This window comes from Cebus imitator, unplaced genomic scaffold, assembly GCF_001604975.1.
Source record: "Cebus imitator isolate Cc_AM_T3 unplaced genomic scaffold, Cebus_imitator-1.0 Scaffold177, whole genome shotgun sequence".
NCBI lineage: Eukaryota > Metazoa > Chordata > Mammalia > Primates > Cebidae > Cebus > Cebus imitator.
Window position 1 is genome coordinate 2780488 of NW_016107492.1, and position 23835 is coordinate 2804322.

Consider the following 23835-nt stretch of genomic DNA (forward strand, 5'->3'; position numbering starts at 1 on the left):
GGTAAGATTAAAGCCTAGAAATTTCCTATTAATATACTCTTACCTGTTGGTAATCCTTTTCCTCGCAATCGGTCTCGAATAGCCTGGCTTCGATCAGGCTTTTGTTCACCGTTACAGGAAAGCTGATCTGTCTGTACACAGGTAATAAAAAATCAAGTTTGACAAAAGGATCTCCCTTTTGTTTTCATGGTAACTATCTACAGAATGACACTAGTTACATGGTTTTTGGAGGACATAATATAAAACAATGAGACTCTACGTCCTATTGTATTTGTACAGTAATTTGTATTCTTGGATCAGATGTACATAGCCCAGGGCTGGCCAATTCATTTTAGAAAATTAAAAGGCAAGAAGCAGTGACTGAAGAGTAACCTAATAACTAGAAAACACCATTAGATTAAACTTGTTAAAATGAGTTCTATTTGAAAACAGTAAACTTGAAGTCTTTTTTCCCCAACCAACAACTACTACTCTTAAGTTAGATTATAATTTAAAAACCACATTAATTTTGGTATAATAAAGTTTTCTCCTGATTATAACTATGCATTAAGGATTTAAATTACTTTCCAAAATAATTTTATAGATCTTACCTGCTAGAAATTACATTTGAGAAATGCTAAGTCTTTTTTTTTTTTTTTTTTTCTTTTTTGAGACAGACTTGCTCTGTTGCCCAGGTTGGAGGATCTCGGTTCACTGCAACCTCCGCTTCCCGGGTTCAAGCAATTCTCGTGCCTCACCCTCCAGAGTAGCTGGGACTACCAGAGCAAGCCACCACACCCAGCTAAATTTTGTATTTTTAGTAGAGGGTTTCACCATGTTGGTCAGGCGGGTCTTGAACTCCTGACCTCAAGTGATCTGTTTGCCTTGGCCTCCCAAAGTGCCAGGATTACAGGCATGAGCCACCATGCCTGGCTGAGAAATGCTGTCTTTAAATGGACACTCTGAGGGATAACAAATTTAAATCAACGCTCTTTTGAGTTCCCTTTAAAGCAAAATGTTTAAGTAGTTTTAAAGTTTAATAGTTTTAACCAAGGGTATTTGCTTGAAATAAAGTATGTCAAATTAGGTCAAACTCCACATTATAAAGGCTAAAAAAATGGACAGATCACAGTCTTTTATTCAGGTGAGCAATGAGAGGAGAAATGTCACTATAAATGGAAGAGAGAATGGTAAAGAGAAATTACTTAAATCTAGCACCAAGAGTATGCATACGTATTTGTTTACACACACACACACACACACACACACACACATACCCCACAGAAATGTTTTAGTATTGATCCATTAGTGAATCTTGCTTGAGTATGGATTAAAAACTTATCTAAGGTAGTATATTCATGGCTCAAGCATTATGTTTTCTACCTATAAGAAGACTTGCAAATGGAAGTATTTCTGAAATAATGTTATTTAAGTTGTATAAATGATATTAGTTCAGATTATACAGTACTGTCAGCGACTGAAAAGACAGTAAATATCCCACATCTTTGAAAATTCCTACATGGAAGTTACTATTAATAACTATTAATAACTATTGTTTATTGAACAGTTACTACATGTTAGGTGCATACTTTGTGCTATTTAATCCTCAGTCAACCTCATATGGTAGACAGTATTATCCTCATGTTACAGATGAAGGGAGAAATAGCAAAGAAACTTCTAAGGAACACAAAGTAGCTCGTTAATATGGAAATAATTACTTTCACAACAGTTTAATAATATAGGTGATTGACACATACTATTATTCCTATTTTACAGATAAGTAAAATTGTGGTACAAATAGCATAACATTAAATCAGTGGAAAAACCTAGACAAGTGAGCTGGCTTGCTGATTTTTACCCCACACTAATTAATTTTAAGTAAGAATGACGGTCACTCAGAATGAATTTCACACTAGTGAAAGACTAACTCATTCTATCAGCTACTGAAGGCAACAAAAGCTTTAAGTAATATATTGGGATCAAAAACACCCAGCTCCAATGTCTTTGTCATTTACCATATCTGTAGCTATGTGCAAGTTATTTAATCTTTCTTAGCCTTAGTTTCATGCCTTCTAAAATGAGGATAAAAGTGTCTCTATTAAATTGAGGTTGTTATGATGAATAATGTGATAACGCACATAAACTCCTTAGTATAGTGCCTGGCACAAAGTAAAAAACACTTAAGAAAAGGTAGCCGTTGGAATTACTTCTATCCAGTGTTTAGGAGATGAGGAAGAGCAACAGAAAGGTAAGGGGAACATTATTATACTTAGTGAAAATTTGTCTTTGGCAGGGAGTGATGGCTCACGCCTGTAATCCCAGCACTTTGGGAGGCCGAGGTGAGCAGATTGCAAGGTCAAGAGATGGAGACCATCCTGGCCAACATGGTGAAACCCTGTCTCTATTAAAAAAAAAAAATTGTCTTTGTGAAGGGAGGCTCTCTACATGCTGATTCCAATTGATCCTTCTATTTTTCTCTCCCATTAAATAACCCCATGATACACCCTATGCCATACTGTTCCCCAAACATACCTGCTTTTCTATTTCACAGCCTTTATCCAGATTCACTTTCCTCTGCGATTACTCTTTCTATCTAGCCTACAGGATGTAGTTCAAAGTGCTATTTTTTCTTTTATTTTGAGGTAGAGTCTCATTCTGTTGCCTAGGCTGGACTGCAGTGGTGTGATCACGGCTTATCACAGCCTTGACCTCCCAGGCTCAAGTGGTCCTCCCACCTCAGCCTCCCAAGTACCTAGGACTAAAGGCATGCACCACCATGCTCAGCTACAAAGTGCTATTTTTCAATGCAGTCATAATTTGTATCCTTTTTCTTCAAACTCTCATAGATGTTAAAGTTTTTACTGTGTATCTTTTTACAGCCTTCTTTCATTTTATAATTAAGCAAATGGTTATGGCATTTTAGATAAAAACTCTTAGATGAAATATTCTTTTTTTTTGAGACAGAGTCTTACTTTGGCGCCAGGCGCCAGGCTGGAGTGCAGTGGCGCGACCTCGGCTCACTGCAACTTCCGCCTCCTGGGTTCAAGCAATTCTCCTGCCTCGGCCTCCCGAGTAGCTGGGGCTACAGGCGCTCACCACCAAGCCCAGCTAATTTTTGTATTTTTAGTAGAGACGGGGTTTCACCATGTTGGCCAGGATGGTCTCGATCTCTTGACCTCATGATCCGCCTGCCTTGGTCTCCCAAAGTGCTGGGATTATAGGCCTGAGCCACCACGCCCAGCCTAGATGAAATATTTTATTCAAATTTGTATCTTCTACAGTCTCTAGCACAGGTTTCATAAATAAATGAACAATAAAGATCCCCTATAATAAGGAGACCTAAGTGCTAAACCTTAAAGGGATGAAGATTTTATATGTAATATGGGCAATTATTAGATAGCCAATAGAATTTCTATGGAGACAGAAAAATAATTTTTCAATCAAAGACAGAACAAATATCTCTCTCACAATTTTACTATAGGAGTAAAATTAGCAAACAGCACAAAAGTCTTAGAGAAAATGTGGTGTAATTAAAAAGTCCCTGGACTGACTAATAGAAAACTCAAATCCCATAGTTATTTGGGTATCAATTTCCTTATCCATGAAGTGAAGTTTTAAAGAATATTAGTCTTATGAGAATGTTTGTGAAAAAAAGACCTCCAAGACCAAGTAAGTCTGGGAAATGCTTCATTTACATGCCTATTCTTCTTGAAGGTTAGTAATACAGTCTATTATATTAAGGCTCTAAGAAGTTCTGCAGTGAAATTTTCCTTCAGTTTTTTCTTAAGCATAGTATAGAGGAATTTTTTTGAACAAAAATATTAAAAACAATGTGAGAGACTTTGTTCTAAACAGATGGTTTTCATAGAATTTTTAACAGCTTTACCTTTGTTCAAAAAAAATCACATGCAGAAACAAACAGATCAAATAAAAATGAAACTGCTCTAGTTAAAGATGGAAAATGGGCAACCAAGAAACCCATTTATTCAGCCTCTACTTACTACATTTCCTTTTACTATAGGACTGCAAAAGTTTCTTGGGGAAGAGTTTACAAACCATTTGTCTAGAAGTTCTCTGGACCTGTCAGTTATCAACTGGAAAATGGTGTGGAATTTGGATATATTCCTGGCAGCCATCTGACATCCTGGTTAAGATGGGAACTAAACCCCTACTGATGAGGAATTCTGAGGAAGCCAACAAGAACACTGTGTGGCAGTGGTAAATTTGTAACCTGTACGAAGAAGAAGGACCAACACTCAGGAACTATAACCCTAAGGATAAGAGCAGATAAACTATACATCCAGATCAGATAGTGCAAACAAGATAGAATACAGCCTTAGAAATGCAGAACAGAGGTGGGACTTTCAGGTAAGATAGAGCATTGGTTATTCTTGGGATTCTTCATATCCAAGACAAGAGAAAAAACAGAAGAGTCCAGGTCTTGGGGAAATCTGTCAGGGATACAAGCATGGATTCTCTCTGTGTACTAGGCAGCAGTGTTCAGAAAAGGAGGGAAAGTGAAGGTTTGGGAAATACCTACAAGATGCAAACAAATGAGTGGTCCAGAAATAGCTATAAAGCAACCAAAAGTACGTTTAAATATTTCTAAAACCCATTTTCATGTTAATACATTTTTTTCTAGGTGTTCACAAAATCTAAGAAAGAAAACAAGGGTAGACATTTTCAGCTCAAACATGCTATCATTCTATGATACTTTGGGGAATAACTTCGCAAAATCTATACTTATTGCAATGAGCTTCTAAATTTTAAGTATTGTTTCAAATAAACAATTTATATTAGAAGAAGAACTTAAATTTTCCATTTTTAGTCTTCATTGAGAAAACGCTACCTATATAGTATCTTTAAAGAACTTTTGCGATATCCACTAAATTTTAAAATATGACAGTTTTTACCATTGTAACTGTAGCTTACCCCAGAAAGATTTCCCAGAACGAGTTTTACCAAGTGTTTCACATAAGAGAATGAGGGTGCACAATTGCTATTCCTAATGTGGGCGCTGCAAGCATCCAGCACAGTTCGAACAGAAACTCGAGCATAAATAACATCCTCACACATTCCAAGCAGTATGCTGTTGAGATGATCTCCAAGCTTGATAGGCTGAATATAAATAAAGGAAAAGCCACATTAATAAATGTGAGCAAATATTCTTTTTAATGAGACAAATCATTCTAGGAATCACACTAAAATACACTTCACATACTTGAAGGAAATAAATTCCTTATTAGCATAAGTATCTTACTGTGTTTTACCTTCTTATGGTCCAAAAAAATATTAGTAGAAGATGGTTAACTTATACTTCCCTAGATAGGAAGTACAGAAAAACTCCGAGCATTTTAAAATATAAAATAGTGAAATTCTTGGGTTATTCAAATGTTTTGATAAACACTTACTATATGTACACACACGTGTATACACACACACACACACACACCATTTGAGAGAATAAACTTTCATAATATTACATAAAATATAATACAGTCAACGTATATAATTAGATACTTCCATGATAACTTAAAGGAGATTTAAAATACTATAATGCCTCAAGACCATTTAAATATAGATTCTCATTATGTTGGCCAGACAAGCCAGAATGTGAGGGCTTTTTAAAAAATTGTTTTCATATTTTGTAGAATATTATATCTAAATGGGCAAGGAGCACATGAAAGAGTGGCCAACATCATTATTCACTAAGAAATGCAAATTAAAACCACTACAAGAAGAAGCTACTACACACCCAATAAAATAGTGAAAAATAAAAATACTAAGAATACAAGAATAGGTAAGGAGTGGAGCAATTAAAACTCACCTCCAAGCTGATGACACTTTAAACTGGTATATCCACTTTGGTCTAAAAAAAATGCCTTTCCTATGACCTTTTCACTTCCCGTCCATTTGGGTAGTATTAATATATCATCCTTTAGGTATTTGCTTAGATGCAATGTCCTTTAAAAAACGTGTCCTCTCCCTCCAAGCCAAGCCAAAAGTATGAACTCTGTTTTCCATAGCGTCCTCCATTTTCCCTAACATAGCATTTACAGCATTATTTTGTAATCAGCCATTTAGCTGTCTGTTCCTTCCAAAAACTTCATAGGTATGGGTCACTATAGTCCTAGTGTCTAAGAGTATCTGACACAAGGTAGGTACTTAATAAATACTTTTAAATTAATGTTAAATATTTCTAAAATATTTTGATTTCTGATTCTAAAATACAAGTTAATATTTCCCTTCTAATTTATAGTTATTGATATTGACCCTCTATTTGTATTTGATATTGACTTTATTTCCAGCTATCAGAAAAGAGCATAATGTGTTATAGACTGAAATCACATTTTACAAGTTAGGTTGCATAATATAGGACACCAGTATTTCCAGTAATAATTTAACTTTCTCGTTTATATTTACAGAATTGAAACTGAAGAGAGAAAGAAAACATACATTTTTTTCATGACATAAAATAAAACCAAACGAAATGAAGAATATCATTTATTGTTGATGGATCTTAAGATGTTTGGATTTTAGAATAAAAGCCTAAAATGCTTGTTACTTCTTATATTTAATCAGAAAAAACACACCTAGTTATTTTGGGTTTTGACTTATAAAGACCTAAAATGAAACCTAATTCTATATGTTATATCTTGTCTTGATGAAATATGGCTATTTTTAAATTTTCAATTACTATTACTACTATGTTTATATCGGTCTTTAGGGATCAGAATTATTTTAGAAAATAATAACTAGAAGCAGCTCAATGGCAATCAGGGCCCAAGACCTCAGCAAGTGTTACTTTAATACGTGTGTCTGCTGCTGTAGGGGTAGTGAAGTATGATGTGTGATTGACGTGCCAAGGGAAAAAGCTATGACATTCTCTAACACTACGCTCTGAGACATAGGGCTACTATTCCTAGAGTTTTTGCATCAAAAGAGCTATCACTTTCAGTAGAATGAATCATCAAAGACAAGGGATGTCCAATCTCTCTTAACAGTCACCAAATTAGATAAAATGAAGTACATTCCCATTTCTTTTGCTATAATTTTTGAAGAGGCCAGCTACATCTCACAGACTAAGTTGTTGAAGCTTGGGTAGTGATTGCTACAATTCTAAGAATATCTTAAAAATAGTGTCTTTAGTACTTTATTGTAAATTCATTCTGAAAGTATGACATTATTAATGTAAACAACCTCCATAGGAATGCTGATACACCTGACCGTACACTGTAGAACACATATAAATGTGTGGAAGAGCTATGACAAAAGGCGTAAAACTGCACACATGTAAAAAGTGTAACAACTGTAAAAACTTAACTTACTTGGCTCTGAGGCACTTCATGATCTGCGCCCCAATACAGTGTCATTCCAAGAGAATAAATATGGATCTAGGAACAGAATTTTTAAGAAATAATTTTATGACAAAAATATAATAGAAAATTTAGCAAGTGCTATATATACAGATTATTTTGTTCCACAGAAAATATAATACACAATTTGAGAAAATCATTTTATAATATGAGAGCTTAAAAGAGATAATAAGACTGAAAATTATTACAACAGATGTTTTTCTAATTCCCCAGCCCATCCTTTATGAGTAATCATTTTTGCTAACTTTTAAAGTTTCCTTATGCAAATCCAAGCAAACATGAATACATGTTCTTATTTCTTCCTTTTACAAAAGGTCAGAAATCTTAAAAATTATTGGGTACCTTGCTTTTCTTTTTTGAGGCAGAGTCTGGCTCGTAGCCCAGGCTGGAGTGCAGTCAGTGACACAATCTCAGTTCACTGCAACCGCCATCCCCTGGGTTCAAGCGATTCTTCTGTCTGAGCCTCCTGAGTAGCTGGGGTTACAGGTGTGCGCCAGTATGCCTGGGTAATTTTTCTTTTTTAAGTACAGATAAGGTTTTGCCATGTTGGCCAGGCTGGTCTTGAACTCCTGACTTCAGGTGATCTGCCCACCTCGGCCCCCAAAGGGCTGGGATTACAGGCATGAGCCACCACCCCCAGCAGGCAACTTGCATTTTTAACTATCAGTAGATATTTCCATATCAATAGTTTAGAGATCCTTTTTTAAAAATGGTACATAGAATTCCATTAGTGGCTGTAGCACTGTTTATATAACCAATCTGTTATTAATCGAGAATTAAGAGTTTTTTCAAACCTTTGCTACTATAAATGATGTTTCAGCAAACAAGCTTGTGATATCTCATTCTGTCCATACAAGTATTTCTCTTAAAACGATTCTCTGAGATAATGCATGAGAAAGTAAATCATCTGTAGTTTTTATATTTATTATCAGATTCCCTTATATAACAGTTGTACCACTTTGCACTTCTACCAGCAACATGTAAGAGTTTTTCCATAAGCCTTGTCCATAGAGAGATTACGAAGACTTGGGGTTTTGCCAGTCTAAAAATTGACTAATAAATCTCACTGCATTACTGCAGTTTTTGTTTTCTTTTGTTTTTTGACAGGATCTCTCTCTGTTGCCCAGGCTGGAGTGAGGTGGTGCAATCATAGCTCACTGCTGCCTCAAAATCCTGAGCTCAGATGATCCTCCTGTCTCAGCTTCTCAAGTAGCTGGGACTACAGGCATGTAAAACCACACCTGGCTAATTTTTAAAATTTTTAGAGAGATGGGGATCTCACTATATTGCTGAGGCTGTTCTCAAACTCCTGGCCTCAAGGGATCCTCCTGCCTTGGCCTCCCACTGTTAGGTAAGAGCCACCTTACTTGGCCTTACTGCAGTTTTTTGGTTTTTTTTTTTGTCTTTCCTCACTGCCGTTTTGATTAGCATTTTCTCATGATGAATGGGTAGAGTAGTACAGGAGAAGGAAGCCTAATTAAAGGAGTTTTCCTTAGGTTGTTTGCTTTGTTTGCTTCTTAAAGATTAAAAAAACACAACATATTTTTATGCTGATAGGAATGATTCGACAGGGAAAACTGGAAATGCAGGAGAGAGTGGAGATTGCTAGAGGAACACGCTGAGAAGACAAGGAGATTGCAGCCAAAGGACAAATGGAGGAGCTGGCTTTACAGAAGAGTACCGACAGTTCATCTGTAGTAAGATGGCAGAGCATGTGGGAATTCACACAGGTAGGCTGGTAAAGGGATGCTAGGGAAAGTCTCTTCTGATTGCTTCTATTTTTTTCTGTGACACAACAAGCAGGATCTCAGTTATAAGTAATCATCGTTCCTATTTCCTGCCATTAAGAGGTTCAGAGCTAAACTTCTGGGCCACTTCTAACAATACTGAATTCTTGCTTTTGTTGTTGGTGTGTTTGGTAGCATCGTTACTAAAGCTTCATCTTATTTTCTTGCCTTTATTTACTCGGCTCCTATTTTTACACCTTTATTTATCAATTCTATAAACTGTCTCAAACCCTCTTTAGAAATCAGTTAGATATATGTAATAAAAGTGGGTACCCTCTTTACAATCTCACAACACTTTAATATATCCCTTAAATTGTTTCCTAAATTATAGATTAGAGACGTTGTTCCACTTTTCAAATATTTTCATGGCTCCTAATTTTTAAACATTCAAATTTTAAAATAATGACATTCAGGGCTCACTGTGACCTGCTTCTATTTCCATTTTGCAAGCAGATTTTAAAGTTTCCTTCTGTCATCATTCCTTCCTCTATCACAACCTAAACACTTCAGCACATTTAGATAACTTTCTGTGGGCAAAATATAACTTTTTGTTTCTCAACTTTTTCTTATCTGTTCTTTCCACCAAAAATATTTTTTCTTTGTCTCTGGCTACTATGGATAGGCCAGAGATGATGTTTCCCTTTACATATGCTGAATAAATGCTTCCAAACAGGTTTTTTAAACCATTCTCTCATATATGATAGTTATATTTCTGCATCACACTTCATTAGCATCTCTGATGAAGTAGTTAATTAATATTACCTTGTTGTATAGTTAGATGAGTCCTTGTTTGTCTTCCTTGGGGGGAAACATTTTTTTTTTTTTTAACACATCTTAGTATCCCTCTTAAGTAACACAGAATGTTACATAGTAGATACTCAATACATGTCTGTTGAACTAAATTAAATGTGCATGAAGTTCAAGACTGCCTAGTGCAGATTATTTGTATCATATTTCTCTTTAAGCTTCTTTCCAAAGAGTCTCAAATGTAAAAACCTATTCAAAGAGCCTCATATATGAAAAACATTTTTCATAGCTTTAGCATAAAGGACAAATTGCATATTCAATTATATTAATTTTGGTTTATGGTTCTTTGAGATATGGCCCATGCTTTAAGATTCTTTATTGGCTGGGAGTGGTGGCTTACGCCTATAATCCCAGCACTTTGGGAGGCCAAGGAGGGTGGATCACAAGGTCAAGAGATCAAGGCCATCCTGGTCAACATGGTGAAACCCCGTCTCTATTAAAAATACAAAAATTAGCTGGGCGTGGTGGCACACGCCTGTAGTCCCAGCTACTCGGGAGGCTGAGGCAGGAGAATTGCTTGAACCCAGGAGGCGGAGGTAGTGGCGGTGAGCCGAGATTGTGCCATTGCACTCCAGCCTGGGTGACAAGAGCAAAACTCCATCTCAAAAAAAATATTAAAAAAAAAAAAGATTCTTTATTATAGTTACTTCTCAATATGCCAAGTGAGTTACTATATGTTAATAATTTTTATACATGACTATAATAAAACATTCTTAAAACTAGGTTATAAAATTGTACACTTTGTGATCACCTATGAATACAGTGTAATGGTTAGTTGCATGTGTCAACTTGACTTGACCAAAGGTTGCCCAGATATTTGGTCAAATCTCATTCTGGCTGTTTCTGTGTTTTTGGAGGAGATTAACATTTACATGAGTAGACTGAGTAAAGCAGACTGCCCTCCATATTACGGGGGAGCCCTTTCCAATCAGTTGAAGGCCTGAAAAGAACAAAAAGGTTAAATCTCTTCTGAGTAAGAGAATTCTTTCTGCCTAATTGCCTTAGAACTGGGCCATTGTTTTCCTCCTTTGGACTCAAACTGAAACTTTCTTGGCTCTTGAGCCTGCCAGTCTTTGAACTAGAACTATACCAGCAGTTGTACTGTTTCTCTGACCTTCAGACTCAGACTTGAAATACATCACTGGCTCTCCTGAATCTCCAGTTTGCAAACTCATCCTAAGGATCTTGGAGCTTGTGAGCCTTCAAATTGCATGAAGCAACCCTTTATAATAAACCTCTTTCTACACACACACACACACACACACACACACACACACACACACCCTATTGGTTCTGTTTCTCTGCAGAACCTTGACTAATATATATGGGTATGAAATATCTGTATAGAGAAATAAAATATGCAAAATGATAATTGCTACTTTACTAGGATGGTACTTTGTGGGTTCCACACTATTAGTATCATAATTAAAAATACGTTGTTGTTAGATAACTCCAGGTATGTCAGATCTTTGTTAGAATAACATAATATCACCTCATACCTAATATTAGAAAAATATTTCTTACAGAATACAAAGAAAAATGCTTTTACATTTATTCCAAAACATCTGTATAGTGTAAGTAGATGATGCTTCCATATGCATTATTCATAAATTAAAGGAGTTTGTACTGTTGATGTCACCTAAAAAGACACAGGCATAAAGGTCACTGATACAAAGATGTAACTATATTAATACAGTAGCACTGATACGACTGAAAGTGCTTAGTTCATCTGGTTAATAAATAGCAGCAGTAGATGGGTTACAGACTGCTTATAGGCATTGTGTAGAAAGGAGGAGGGTCATGCACAGGAAGGATTACTTAAAAACAGGCAAGTATTTGATCACGTATTTTCCTTTTTTTAAATGTAATGAGAAAAAAGGGGGAATCTACAATCCAGCTAACAAATATCTTCTACTAAAGATATCAACAAGTCAAGGCCCAAAAAAGAATCAGGCAGTATAAGGTAAAAAATGTTTTTGATCTGCTTCTCACTTGTATTGCTTATTATTTAGCTTCCCAGGGAATTTGTGGTTTTGTGACCTTTGTTGGTCCATCTGTACCTTACGGACAGCACAGAGATGCTCTATTTTCCTTCTTTAGCATAGAAGTATAGCAGGCCAGGACACAGTCCTATAGAGGTGGGTGCCTTTGATAGTGATGATTCATATATATACATGAATCAGTGAAAAGATGGAAGAGATGATTCTAGATGACGTGCATGTATAGAAGAGCTACATAGCTACCCATTTAGTCAACATTTTTTTCTGAAAGTCACTACGCTAGGGAGTATGATAAGATGCAAATATCTCATCTTGGTATCAATAATACTGTCATAAGCTAATATATATTACTATATATATTAGAAAATAAATAGCTAGCATGTACATAATGCTGTGTTCCAAACTTATATATATTGTAGAACAATTTCTTCCTTTCTCTCTCTTTCTTTTTCTCTTTTTTTGAGACAGAGTCTCACGCTGTCACCCAGGCTGGAGTGCAGTGGTGCGATCTTGGCTCCCTGTAAGCTTCGCCTCCTGGGTTCAAGAGATTCTCCCTGCCTCAGCCTCCCGAATAGCTGGGATAACAGGTGGCTGCCACCACGCCAAGTTAATTTTTGTATTTTTAGTAAGACGGGGTTTTGCCATGTTGGCCAGGCTGTTCTTGAACTCTTGACCTCAAATGATCTACCTGCCTCAGCCTCCCAAAGTGCTGGGATTACAGGCATGAGCCACCACACTTGGCCCATATTACATACATTAACTCATTCATTCTTACAGAGGTAAGCTAACTTGCCAAAGGTCACACAGCTATTGAACTGACAGAGGGAAGATTCTTACTCTGGCTTCAGTTTCTTACCCTCAGCACTACTGACATTTGGGATTGCATGGTTCTTCGCACTGGGGATCCGTGCTGTAAACTGTAGGAGATTTGGCAGGATCTGTGACTTCTATCCATTAGATGCCAGTAGTACTACCTATTCCTACCCTCTCTGTTACGACAACCAAAATTGTCTCCAGATATTGCCAAATGTTCCACAGGAGGGAAAACTGCCTCTGGTTGAAAACTACTAATTTAATCTGTATATCATTTTCCAGAATTAAAAGTCTAACAGGAAAGGGATATAAATATATATGTATGCACCTATGTATTAAACAAAGTAGAAGTAGTAAATTTGTGCTAAGGAGGCTCAAGGAGACAAGAAAAGGTTACTTTTGACTCTTGAGAAGTTAGAAGAAACTTAAAGCAGATGGGAGTTAAGCTGAGACTTGAAACATAGCTTATATGTCTCTTTCTCTGCTCTTATATATTCTGTATAGATCTATTATCATTGTGTATACTGCCTGCACATCATCATCATCATCATTTCTTTTTCTCTGTCTCTCAGCCTCCTGGCCCTTTGAGAGTAAGATCTACTCCTTACTCATCTTTGTTACCTCCTTGACCTTTTATAGGGTTGGATATATTGTAAGTCTTCAGTAGATGCTCACTGAAAGAATGGATGGTACATAGGATGTGGATACATGAAAACAGGGTTGAAAGGCATTGTTCTGCAAAGAAGCGAAGCCCAAAAGCACAAGATCTATCTAATAATCACCAGCTCCAGCCTGTGCATCTAAAAAAGAGGAGTCAGAAGGTAGTTGGGACCAGACTCTGGAGAGATTTTTATGTTTGGTTAAGGAATCTGTACTTCATTGGGTAAAAAAGGAGCAACCCAGTGAAGGTTTTTGAGGAGAAAAACCCTCATGATCAAGGGTATGACACGATCAGGGGTATTAATCTGATAGTGGCAGAGAGAACAGTCAAGAAGCAGGAATAAGAGTTAGGAGAAATGACAAAAGTCCAAGAGAAGAGAAATGAGAACTTCACCATAGTGCCAGCAATAGGGCTGAAAAGGAAAGAACTAAAATGGCTAAACTTAGAAAGACTTGAGAAATTCAAGCAATTAAGTGCATATGTGAAAAGGGAGGAACCAGAGATAGAGATAAAGAAAATGTGACATGGAAAGATGAGAGTCAAGGAAGCTCATTAATATAACTTCTGTAGGATAGAAATACATTTCTTTCTGTACAGTTGTAAAGTCTGGAATGTAAACTCCATGCACAGAGGGATTTTGTCCTGTTCACCACTCTACCCCTAGACCTAGCCCAACATTTAATATATAATAGTGATAGTTACTATTTCTTGGGTGCTATATATATATATGACACTACATATATATATACACACACATACATATACACAATAGTATGTATATATATACTGTCCTAAGCACTTTACAAGTATTATCTTATTTCGCTTTCTAATAACCCTACAAGGTAAGTACTATTATTAACACCATATAGATAAGGCACCTGAGGCATAGAAAGGTTAAGCAAATTGCCTGAGTTCATATATCCCTTAGGTGACAAAGCCAGATTCAACCCAGAGCCCATATATGATAAATATTTGTTGAAATATAAAATGGGGTGATAATAAAATTATCATCATTGAGAAGGCTAACAATACTTTCTACCTCTTGATCCATTCTCCAAAGGGGAGATGAAAAGCCTTCAAAGATTTGTCTCACTGACCATAAGAGACAAGTTGGGTGAGACACTACAGCCTGATGTGCAGATACCTCTCATTCAGCCATCTCTGGATCTCTGTGAAGAAATATGAACTGCTTTATGTGTGCTACATAGCTCCTTTTAGCAACACGCCCCTGAGATTGTGTGGCTATGCACTTAAAAGCAACAAATCATAGATACCACTGGGTTAAAAAATTAATTTTACCTATTGCCAAATATGACATCAAACTATGTCACGCATCAGAATCACCTGAAGGGACTGATAAAACATAGGTGGCTGGGTCATCTCTCCAGGGTGTCTGATTCAGTAGGTCTGGGGTAGGGCCTGAGAACTTGCTTTTCTACAGAATTCCCAGGTGATGGCGATGCTGCTGATTGGAGGGACCAGACTTTGAGAACCACTAGCAGAGAACACAGGGAATACAATAGTGAGGAGGACAAACAGGGTCTCTTCCATATCAAATCTTCACTCCTGTTTATAAGATAAGATAATGTGACATATGAGAAGTACACAGAGAGAACAACAGAGCGTAGGAGAAAGCTTCACCTCTACAGTAAAAGTTAGCCAGACAGTGAGGGGATGAGCTGAGTCGAAATAACACGAGTCTGGGTGAAAAGACTTTTTGAAGCTGAAAGAAGAGAATGCACAGAGGTTAATAAGAAAGAAAATATGTGGCATATCTCAGACACTGAAGTAAATTCAGAATGACTGAAGCACAGAGCTTGACAAAAAGACGGCTTAGACAAGGCCGATAAAATAAGATCTTGAAGGCCATGCTCGGGAGTCAAGAGTTTATTCAGGGGACATGGAGAATCTGAGTAATTTTAAACAGGAATAGAACAAGATCATATATGGGTTTTCAAAAATGCACTGACTGCAGTTTATCAGAATTGTTTTCACCACTGGTCATTTGTGATGGACTGAACTAAGGAGGAAGCAGTGAGAGCTAATATGTGTAGACATATATGAGATACTAAAGAGATAGAATCAAGAGAAATTAATCACAGATTTAGGAAATGGAGCCAGAGGTGAATGAAAAATTAAGAATGACACCTTAGACTTTTCCTTGTAAATTGGGGAAATGATGGTCCGTTCATTTATAGGAAACACACTGGAAGGGAGAAAAGTTTCAGGGTATGAGAAGAAACAATGAGTTTAATTTCAGATCTATTGAGTCTGAGATGCCTGTTGGACATTCCAGTGAACATTAAGGGGCTTTACATAAAAGTCAAGAGCATGGTGTTAGAGATACATACATTTGGGATCTGTCAGCAAATAGTCAATGATTTTTAGCCCTTTAGAAAGAAGCAAGAAGAAATGCTGTAATCCGTCTATCCAGGAGAATATATAAAAACACATTTTTTTGGTATGCATATAGTTTTTAAACTTTTAATGGCCTATTGAGCTTATTCCTCTGACCTCTGAGGGTATGAAGGAACTTAGATTATGATCTGATATAAAGGCAATTGCACAAATTTACTTAGACATAATTCTTTTCTTTCAATATTTCCTAAAAGGAAAACTCACCTCAAAATAAAGCTCAAAACAGCAGGCTGTTATTTTCTAATTTTAAAATTAACACTTTCTCCACAACACATTACCTTCTACATTTCATCACGTTTTAAATATTGAGTATATATACTTGGTTAGTTCCTAAGATATACCTAAGCAGCTTAATAATATATCTGACAACTTATTTAACTCTAAGCTACTTACTGTAGGACTACGAACACTAGTATACATATATTACAAACCAAAACATGTTCTAGTGCTCTAGAGGAGACCCACCAACTGCAGAATGGCTCCAGAGATCTGATGAAGTAGGATTATTTTAGATCCATTTTGGTCCCCTAAATCCTCTCTCATGGGGCTAAATTTTCATATTAAGAGTTATACCTTTAAGTTAAGATGATATAGACTTAAAGACTAATAAGATGATAATGTATTATCTGACTGGAACAAAACATTAAGCCATTAACGCTCAATAACATTATCAGAAATTAGTTTTTTAGCTAGTGGAACATAGTATGGTGAAGTGATAAAGACCTAAATTTCTATAATGCTTTTGCACCTATAAAAAGTTTAGTACTTGGCGTCATCTTTTATTGTGGTAAAAGAAACCATGTAATATTAAATTTATTGGCCGGGTGCAGTGGCTCACGCCTGTAATCCCAACACTTTGGGAGGCCAAGGTGGGCTGATCACAAGGTCAAGAGATGGAGGCCATCCCGGCCAACATGGTGAAATGCTGTCTCTACTAAAAATACAAAAAATTAGCTGGGCGTGGAGGTGCGCACCTGCAGTCCTAGCTACCTGGGAGGCTGAGACTCACTTGAACCTGGGAGGCAGAGGATGCAGTGAGCCAAGATTGCGTCACTGTACTCCAGCCTGGCGACAGAGTAAGACTGTCTTAAAAAAAAAAAAGATTAAATTTACCATCTATCTTTAAGTATATATTTTAGTAGTAGTGTTAAGTGTATTTACATTGTTGTGCAAGAGTCTTGGAACTTTTTCATCTTGCAAAACTAAAACTCTATACTCATTAAACACGAATTCTTCCCTCTACCCTCTCTGCCAGTCCTTAGCAATCACCTTTCTACTTTTTGTTTCTATGATTTTGACTACTTTAGATACTTCATATGAGTGGCATCACATAGTGTTTGTCCTTTTGTAATTGGCTTATTTCACTTAGCATAATGTCTTCCAGGTTCATCCATGTTGTAGCATGTGACAAGACTGCCTTTTGCTTAAGCCTGAATAATATTCATTGTATGTACATGCCACACAGTTTTTTTTTTTATCCATTCATCTGTCAATGAAATTTTGGGTTGCTTCCAGCTCTTGGCTATTGTGAATAACATTGCTATAAACATGGGTGTGCAAATATCTTTTTGAGTTCCTGCTTTGAATTCTTTTGGATATATATACTCAGAAATGGGGTTGCTGGATCACATGATAATTCTATTTTTAAATTTTTAAGAAACCTTTATACTACTTTCCATAGTAACTGTACAATTTTACACTCTCATCAACAACACACAAGGGTTTCAGTTTTTCCACATCCTCGCCAACAGCTGTTACATCCTGTTCTTTTGATAGTAGCCATCCTAACGGATGTGAGATGGTAGCTCTATCTCTACAACCCTAACATTTATCATTTTCAATTTAGTGATATGATTACATGTTGGACTCTGTCACTAGACAATCCTAGAGTTTCTTTTTCAGTGGCACAGAGTCCTGGCATATAACAAACATTTGTCAAATTTATGAATGAATGAATAAAAACAGGGGACAGGGGATGGATTAATGAGATTTAACATAGGGTATGTACTGTATAGTGTGATTAAGGGCATTTGGTGATTTTTTTGGTCAAGTTCAGTTCAGGTTTCTGCTAAGCTTGGGTAAGTAGATTTACTATTATTGACCTAAAGATGATCCTTGATTTTCAAAAAGCACAGAGATGGTAGGGGGCAATAATTCTTGATATTTAGACTACAAATTAGTGGCAATAAACAAGATTAGTTTATCAGTAACATAGTACAAATTTCTGGTGCATATCAATATTTTTGAACAGAAAGCACAACAGGAATTTGATTCAAGCTCCATTCCATCAAACTGATTTCAAAAGAACTGTCAAATAAATACACCTTCTGCCAGGCAAGCAGGAAGTAGAAAATTACCCAAAAAAGCCAGAGGATCAAACAACTTAGTGTGGCCTGTATAAACCTGTCTACTCAATTAAAGGGATGTTATCTTGAAAAGTAAAGTTTTAAAGTAAATAAATGAAAATGGCTATTTATATAGTTGATAGTAAGGGAGTTTTTTCATACAAACATATGTGTACAGTTTACAAAACACTTTTAAGTGTAATCGTGTAATTCCTCTGAATGAAGAGAACATTTTCATATATCAAGAGTGCTAGGCACTGAGCATTATAAAACAATTTATATGTCATCAACAGCAAGCATTTGTTGAGGGCCAGTTAATAGCATATTCTTAACTCATCAAAGTCATTAAGTCCAGTTACTCTCCTCACTTTCAAAATGCCCTTGCCATTTTAAAACCAGAATACTGTGCTAGATGACCTTTGCTTCATGTTATAAACGGGATCAAAAAACCTGATTTTCTGGCCGGGCACAGTGGCTCATGTATGTAATCCCAGCACTTTGGGAGGCTGAGGTGAGCAGATCACAAGGTCAGGAGTTTGAGACCAGCCTGACCAACATGGTGAAAGCCCATCTCTACAAAAAATACAAAAATTAGCTGGGTGTGGTGCCGCACACCTGTAATCACAGCTACTTGGGAGGTTGAGGCAGGAGAATTGCTTGAACCAAGGAGGCGGAGGTTGAGGTGAACAGAGAGTGTGCCATTGCACTCCAGTCTGGGCAACAGAGCGAGACTCCATCTCAAAAAAACCAAAAACCAAAAACCAAACAAACAAAAAGCTGATTTGCTTTGTATTTAGAATTACACTTAAGATCGGTGGCTCATGCCTGTAATCCCAGCACTTTGGGAGGCCGAGATGGGTGGATCACAAGGTCAAGAGGTAGAGACCATCCTGGTCAACATGGTGAAACCCTGTCTCTACTAAAAATACAAAAAATCAGCTGGGCATGGTGGCGCGTGCCTGTAATTCCAGCTACTCAGGAGGCTGAGGCAGGAGAATTGCCTGAACCCAGGAGGCGGAGGTTGCGGTGAGCCGAGATTGCGCCATTGCACTCCAGCCTGGGTATCAAGAGCGAAACTCTGTCTCAAAAAAAAAAAAAAAAAAAAAAAGAATTACACTTAAGATTTTGAAGCATGAGATAAGCTAGAAGTTCCAATTAGACAGACTAAGAAATCAACTTTAACATGCTAATGGCAACAACCCCACACCCATTTCACCCCCAACATTGCTTCTAAATACTTGGCAAAATAATAAAGTGGCTTTAGTCATTTTCCCAAAAATGTGGTCTAATAGTTATTCCTAAACATAGGGTTAACTTGTTTGGGGATCTAGACATCATGAGGCAAATTGGGAAACCTCTCAGCAAATCAGAAAAGCACTTGTACACCTCAAATTTCTACTAAGCACTTTTAAAATTTTATTGTGGATTTTAAATGCTTACAGAAAGAATTCATGATACCTATGCACACATACCACACCTAATTCCAATGTTCTAATCCCTCTTTTATAAGAGTATTAAATGAATCATACAGTGTACAGAATGACTGCATCCTGTTTAAATAAAAATGAATAACTATATAAGTATACTATTTATATTATCTAACTTAATACAACATTACCAGTACACTTGAATACCTTCACGATACATAACAATGACCAAGACTATATCCACTCTATAACATACAAAAAGTTCTTTTCAAATACCCTATCTTTTGTAATGGGAAATTTCTTAGGCTAATGCCTTAAGCATTACCCCTACCTCATAGCTACTATCTCCTTTCAATGGTTGCTTGTACCTCTCAAAATTCTTAAGTAGTTCATGGAATATAAAAGGTAGATAAACTTAAATCTGAATTCATTCTACCAGTTCTAGTCAGTCTTTTTTCAGATACGTAATTGACGGCTCAAATCAATATGCCTTCCTTTAGCTTAATCATCACACACACTCATACACAAATTCGGTGTCTGAAAAGAAAAATATAATTGTCAGCAGAAAGAAATTAGTAGAATTCCTTTAGATGGCAATTAGATAATGTATATTAAAGTTTAACATGTATATACTTTTTAACAATTTTGCTATTAGGAAATTACTAGGTTAATTTTTACACTTACGTGGAATGATATATGGGAAAGCATGATCCTAGCTAATTCTGAATTCTCTGGAGATCCCCACAGCCCTAAATTACCAACAGCCTGGTATACAACACAATTATCCAATGCCTGCTATAAAACACATGCAGGCATTGTGTTTTATATTGTATATATTGTATATATTGTATATATGCCTAAATTTTTTTTCAGAACTTTGACAATAAAATTAGGTGTTGTGTGTTGTTCTGAAATCAGTTATATCACCATAGTCATATCGGATACTTCTATTATAAACCTTCACATCTTCATTATGCCATCAAATAAAATCATTACATCATTTTCAGTTCTTTTCTACAGAGTATTAAAATTCCCTGGCCAGGCGTGGTGGCTCATGACTGTAATCCCAGCACTTCAGGAGGCCGAGGCAGGCGAATCACTTGAGGTCAGGAGTTCAAGACCAGCCTGGCCAACATGGTGAAACCCTGTCTCTACTAAAAACACAAAATTAGCCGGGCATGCTGGCACATGCCTGCAATCCCAGCTACTTGGGAGGCTGAGGCAGGAGAATTGCTTGAACCTGGGAGGTGGAGGTTTCAGTGAGCCAAGATCGTGCCACTGCATTCCAGCCTGGGCGAAGAAGCAAGACTCCACCTCAAAAAATCAAAACAACAACAACAACAACAACAACAACAAAAACCCACACAACCTTCCCAAATAGAGTCCCACAAAATCTTTCTTCCCCAATAGTTATCTACTTTTGTCAAACTTCATCTCCAAAATCACAAATTACATCAGCCATGCTCCTAAAAATATGATAGATCCCCTCCTCCTAAGAAGAAAGTCTCAAGTTCTGGCATTCAAAGATCATCCTCCTTCTGACCTAGAGCCTTTCTTCCTTCCTTTAAACACATCCCTCTAGGTAGTAATGTTCTAGCCTAACCAATCTAACCAACCATTCCCCAATCACAGTGGAAAATTTCTTACGTCTTATTGTTACCCATACCAATTACTCTGAGTAGGATGCCCTTTCTACCTATTTTTATTGATCTCGAGTTTATTCATTCTTCATAGTCTAACACAAATGCTACCCGTTCTCTGTGATATCATTCTAGACTAAAAATTAATTGTTCCTTTCATAGATTCTCAAAACACTACCATTCTCCATAGTATTTATTTTATCCTGCCAAATATTATAGATCGGGGTCTACCTTCAGTCCCATACCAGTCCCATTGCCTGTTAGGAACCAGGCTGCACAGCAGGAGGTGAGAGGTAGGCAAGTGAACACTACCACCTGAGCTTTGCCTCCTGTCAGATCAATGGTGGCATTAGATTCTTATAGGAGTGCGAACCCTATCATGAACTTCACATGTGAGGGATTGAGGTTGCATATTCCTTATGAGAATCTAAAGCCTGATGTTTTGAGTGAAACACTTTCATGCTAAAACCATTCTCCTCCACCACCCCATCCTTGGAAAAACTGTCTTCCATGAAACCAGTCTCTGGTGCCAAAACAGATGAGGACCGCCGTAACAGATTGTTCTGTACATGTTAATCAGGGTCAACTTTCTAGTTACTTTTGTATCTTCCTCGGGTGCAGTGTTTAATACATAGCAGGTATTTAATAAGTATTTGTAAACATGCAGTTATAATGGCTAACTTTTTTTCATATATTTCACAGATTTATAAATCTTTCAAATAATTCAAAAATTATTTGAATTCTTAAATAACAGAACTATGAACTTCTTGGAATACATGATCATTTAAAACTCAATAGATTTTTCAGAGGATTGAAACAGAGTAGCCCATTGTCATTATTTGATTTATCCCCATCCAAATAAAAAACAAAATCAAACAAAACAAATTTAATGGTTACCTTTTCAACATCTGAGAGAGAAGTTAGTGATTGATTTTGAAGAACCTCTGGTGCAGTGAATGCTCGAAGATCCTGATTGGAAATATTTTCATCTGTGAATGACACACTACCAGATGGCAGCAACAGCAGAGACCATGGAGAAATGATGAAGCCAAGGGCAGCAGGATCAGCGAGGCTGACTGGTTTGCAATTGTACAAAATTAAAGAAGAAGAAGAAGAAAATTGCTCAAAATTATAATCAGAGGAAGTAACTATCATTTCAATGGATAACTCAGCCTGTTTGTATAGATGTTAATGAGTTTACACACATCAAATCAACATGCTACAAAAGATTGGGTTTCATATAAATACAACAGGTAGCATTATTAACAACGCCTTGATTTGGCTTAACCTATTGAAATCTGGATGGTAGATCCTAGAAACTAGAAATAGAGCCCTTTCTTTGTTGGTCATAAGAATTAAACTTGGTTCAAATGTTTTATCACAGTGATAATAGATGGGGATAAGGATCAGTAGTTCCTGAACTTTTTTTGAATTATGCATTCCTTTAAGAAATTGGTGAAATGTATGGTTTCTCTCTCAAGGAAATTACCCATAAATATAAAGCTCTGTATAAATTCTGAAGTTATATGGATCTACTTATAGCCCATTTATAGATCCCAAGGTAAAATTCTTAAACTATAGTGTTCAGAAATGGATAGAAATCAATTCCTTTGAAAATTCATCATATTAGGCATTCACAAGGTTTCTAACTACAGTGAAATGCCTTGAGTCAAAGTATATATTTTGCTTGAATTCAGATTTTATCTTATTTACATTTGTTCATTATTTCACTAGCATTTCAGGCAGCTTGTTTTGTACTACACAGTGTGATCAATGGGGTCTCTTAACTTTCGTTTTAATGCTTGGCTGTATAGATGCCTAAGAGCTCATACCTAAGTGTATTAACAAAAATACATTCCCTAGACACCAATAGGCCTCCATCTAAAAGTAAAGTTTTATATTAGGCTCAACAAGATAGACTGATTTGAAGAAGCTTTATTCTGTCCCTCATATCAAAAGGAAGTTAATACAGGTTTTAAGAAAACTGCTAGGTGAACTTGGTTATAGACTCAAGATAACAGCTACAGAAAAATCACAAAAGACTGAAATTCCTTTATCCAATCTGAATAGGTTATACTGATATCACTCTGTCACATAATAAGACATTGACAGAAGTCATGGAAAAGTTTATCATACGGTATCTATAGTCTCCCGAAAACAATCAGAACTGGCTATTTCTTCTAATCAGAATGGAATCATTCTTTCTGATTTTTTTTACCTCTACCTATCATCAACATGATCAGAATATGACTTATGATTAAAAAGTAAAACTATTAAAAGTCATTCCTCCTTGGAAGGTTAAAAATCTGCATTTTTATGACTCTGAGACATGTCTTTAATAATGGTGTCAAAGAAGAAAAATGTATTTGAATGCATCTTTTAATCAGTCAGCACATCTTAGGTTGCACTGAAGTGGTGTGATAGACCCATGGTCCTCAAAGCTTTAACCAATCATACGTCAGACTTCTGAAACTTGGCCCACAATTGCTATGCTAAATACATTTCAATGAATCATCATCACAGCTCATAATCCTAGGTATATGTTGTTGCATTTTACAGTCACTATACAAGTTTTCTGTTAA

The 23835-nt window shown here is 36.5% G+C and overlaps 1 protein-coding gene across 8 annotated transcripts in view; it reads right to left on the bottom strand.

Moving 5' to 3' along the window:
- The window catches only part of PTPN13 (protein tyrosine phosphatase non-receptor type 13), a 210411-nt gene that overhangs the window by 116494 nt on the left and 70082 nt on the right, over positions 1 to 23835 (bottom strand). For all 8 annotated transcript variants that reach the window (XM_017545145.2, XM_017545146.2, XM_017545144.2 and 5 more), the window contains exons 3-6: positions 22151 to 22329; positions 7308 to 7373; positions 4912 to 5097; positions 44 to 131 (exon numbers count right to left, since the gene is read on the bottom strand). In XM_017545145.2, coding sequence (XP_017400634.1) covers positions 44 to 131; positions 4912 to 5097; positions 7308 to 7373; positions 22151 to 22329 — 519 coding nt within the window. The remainder of the gene's footprint in view (positions 1 to 43; positions 132 to 4911; positions 5098 to 7307; positions 7374 to 22150; positions 22330 to 23835) is intronic.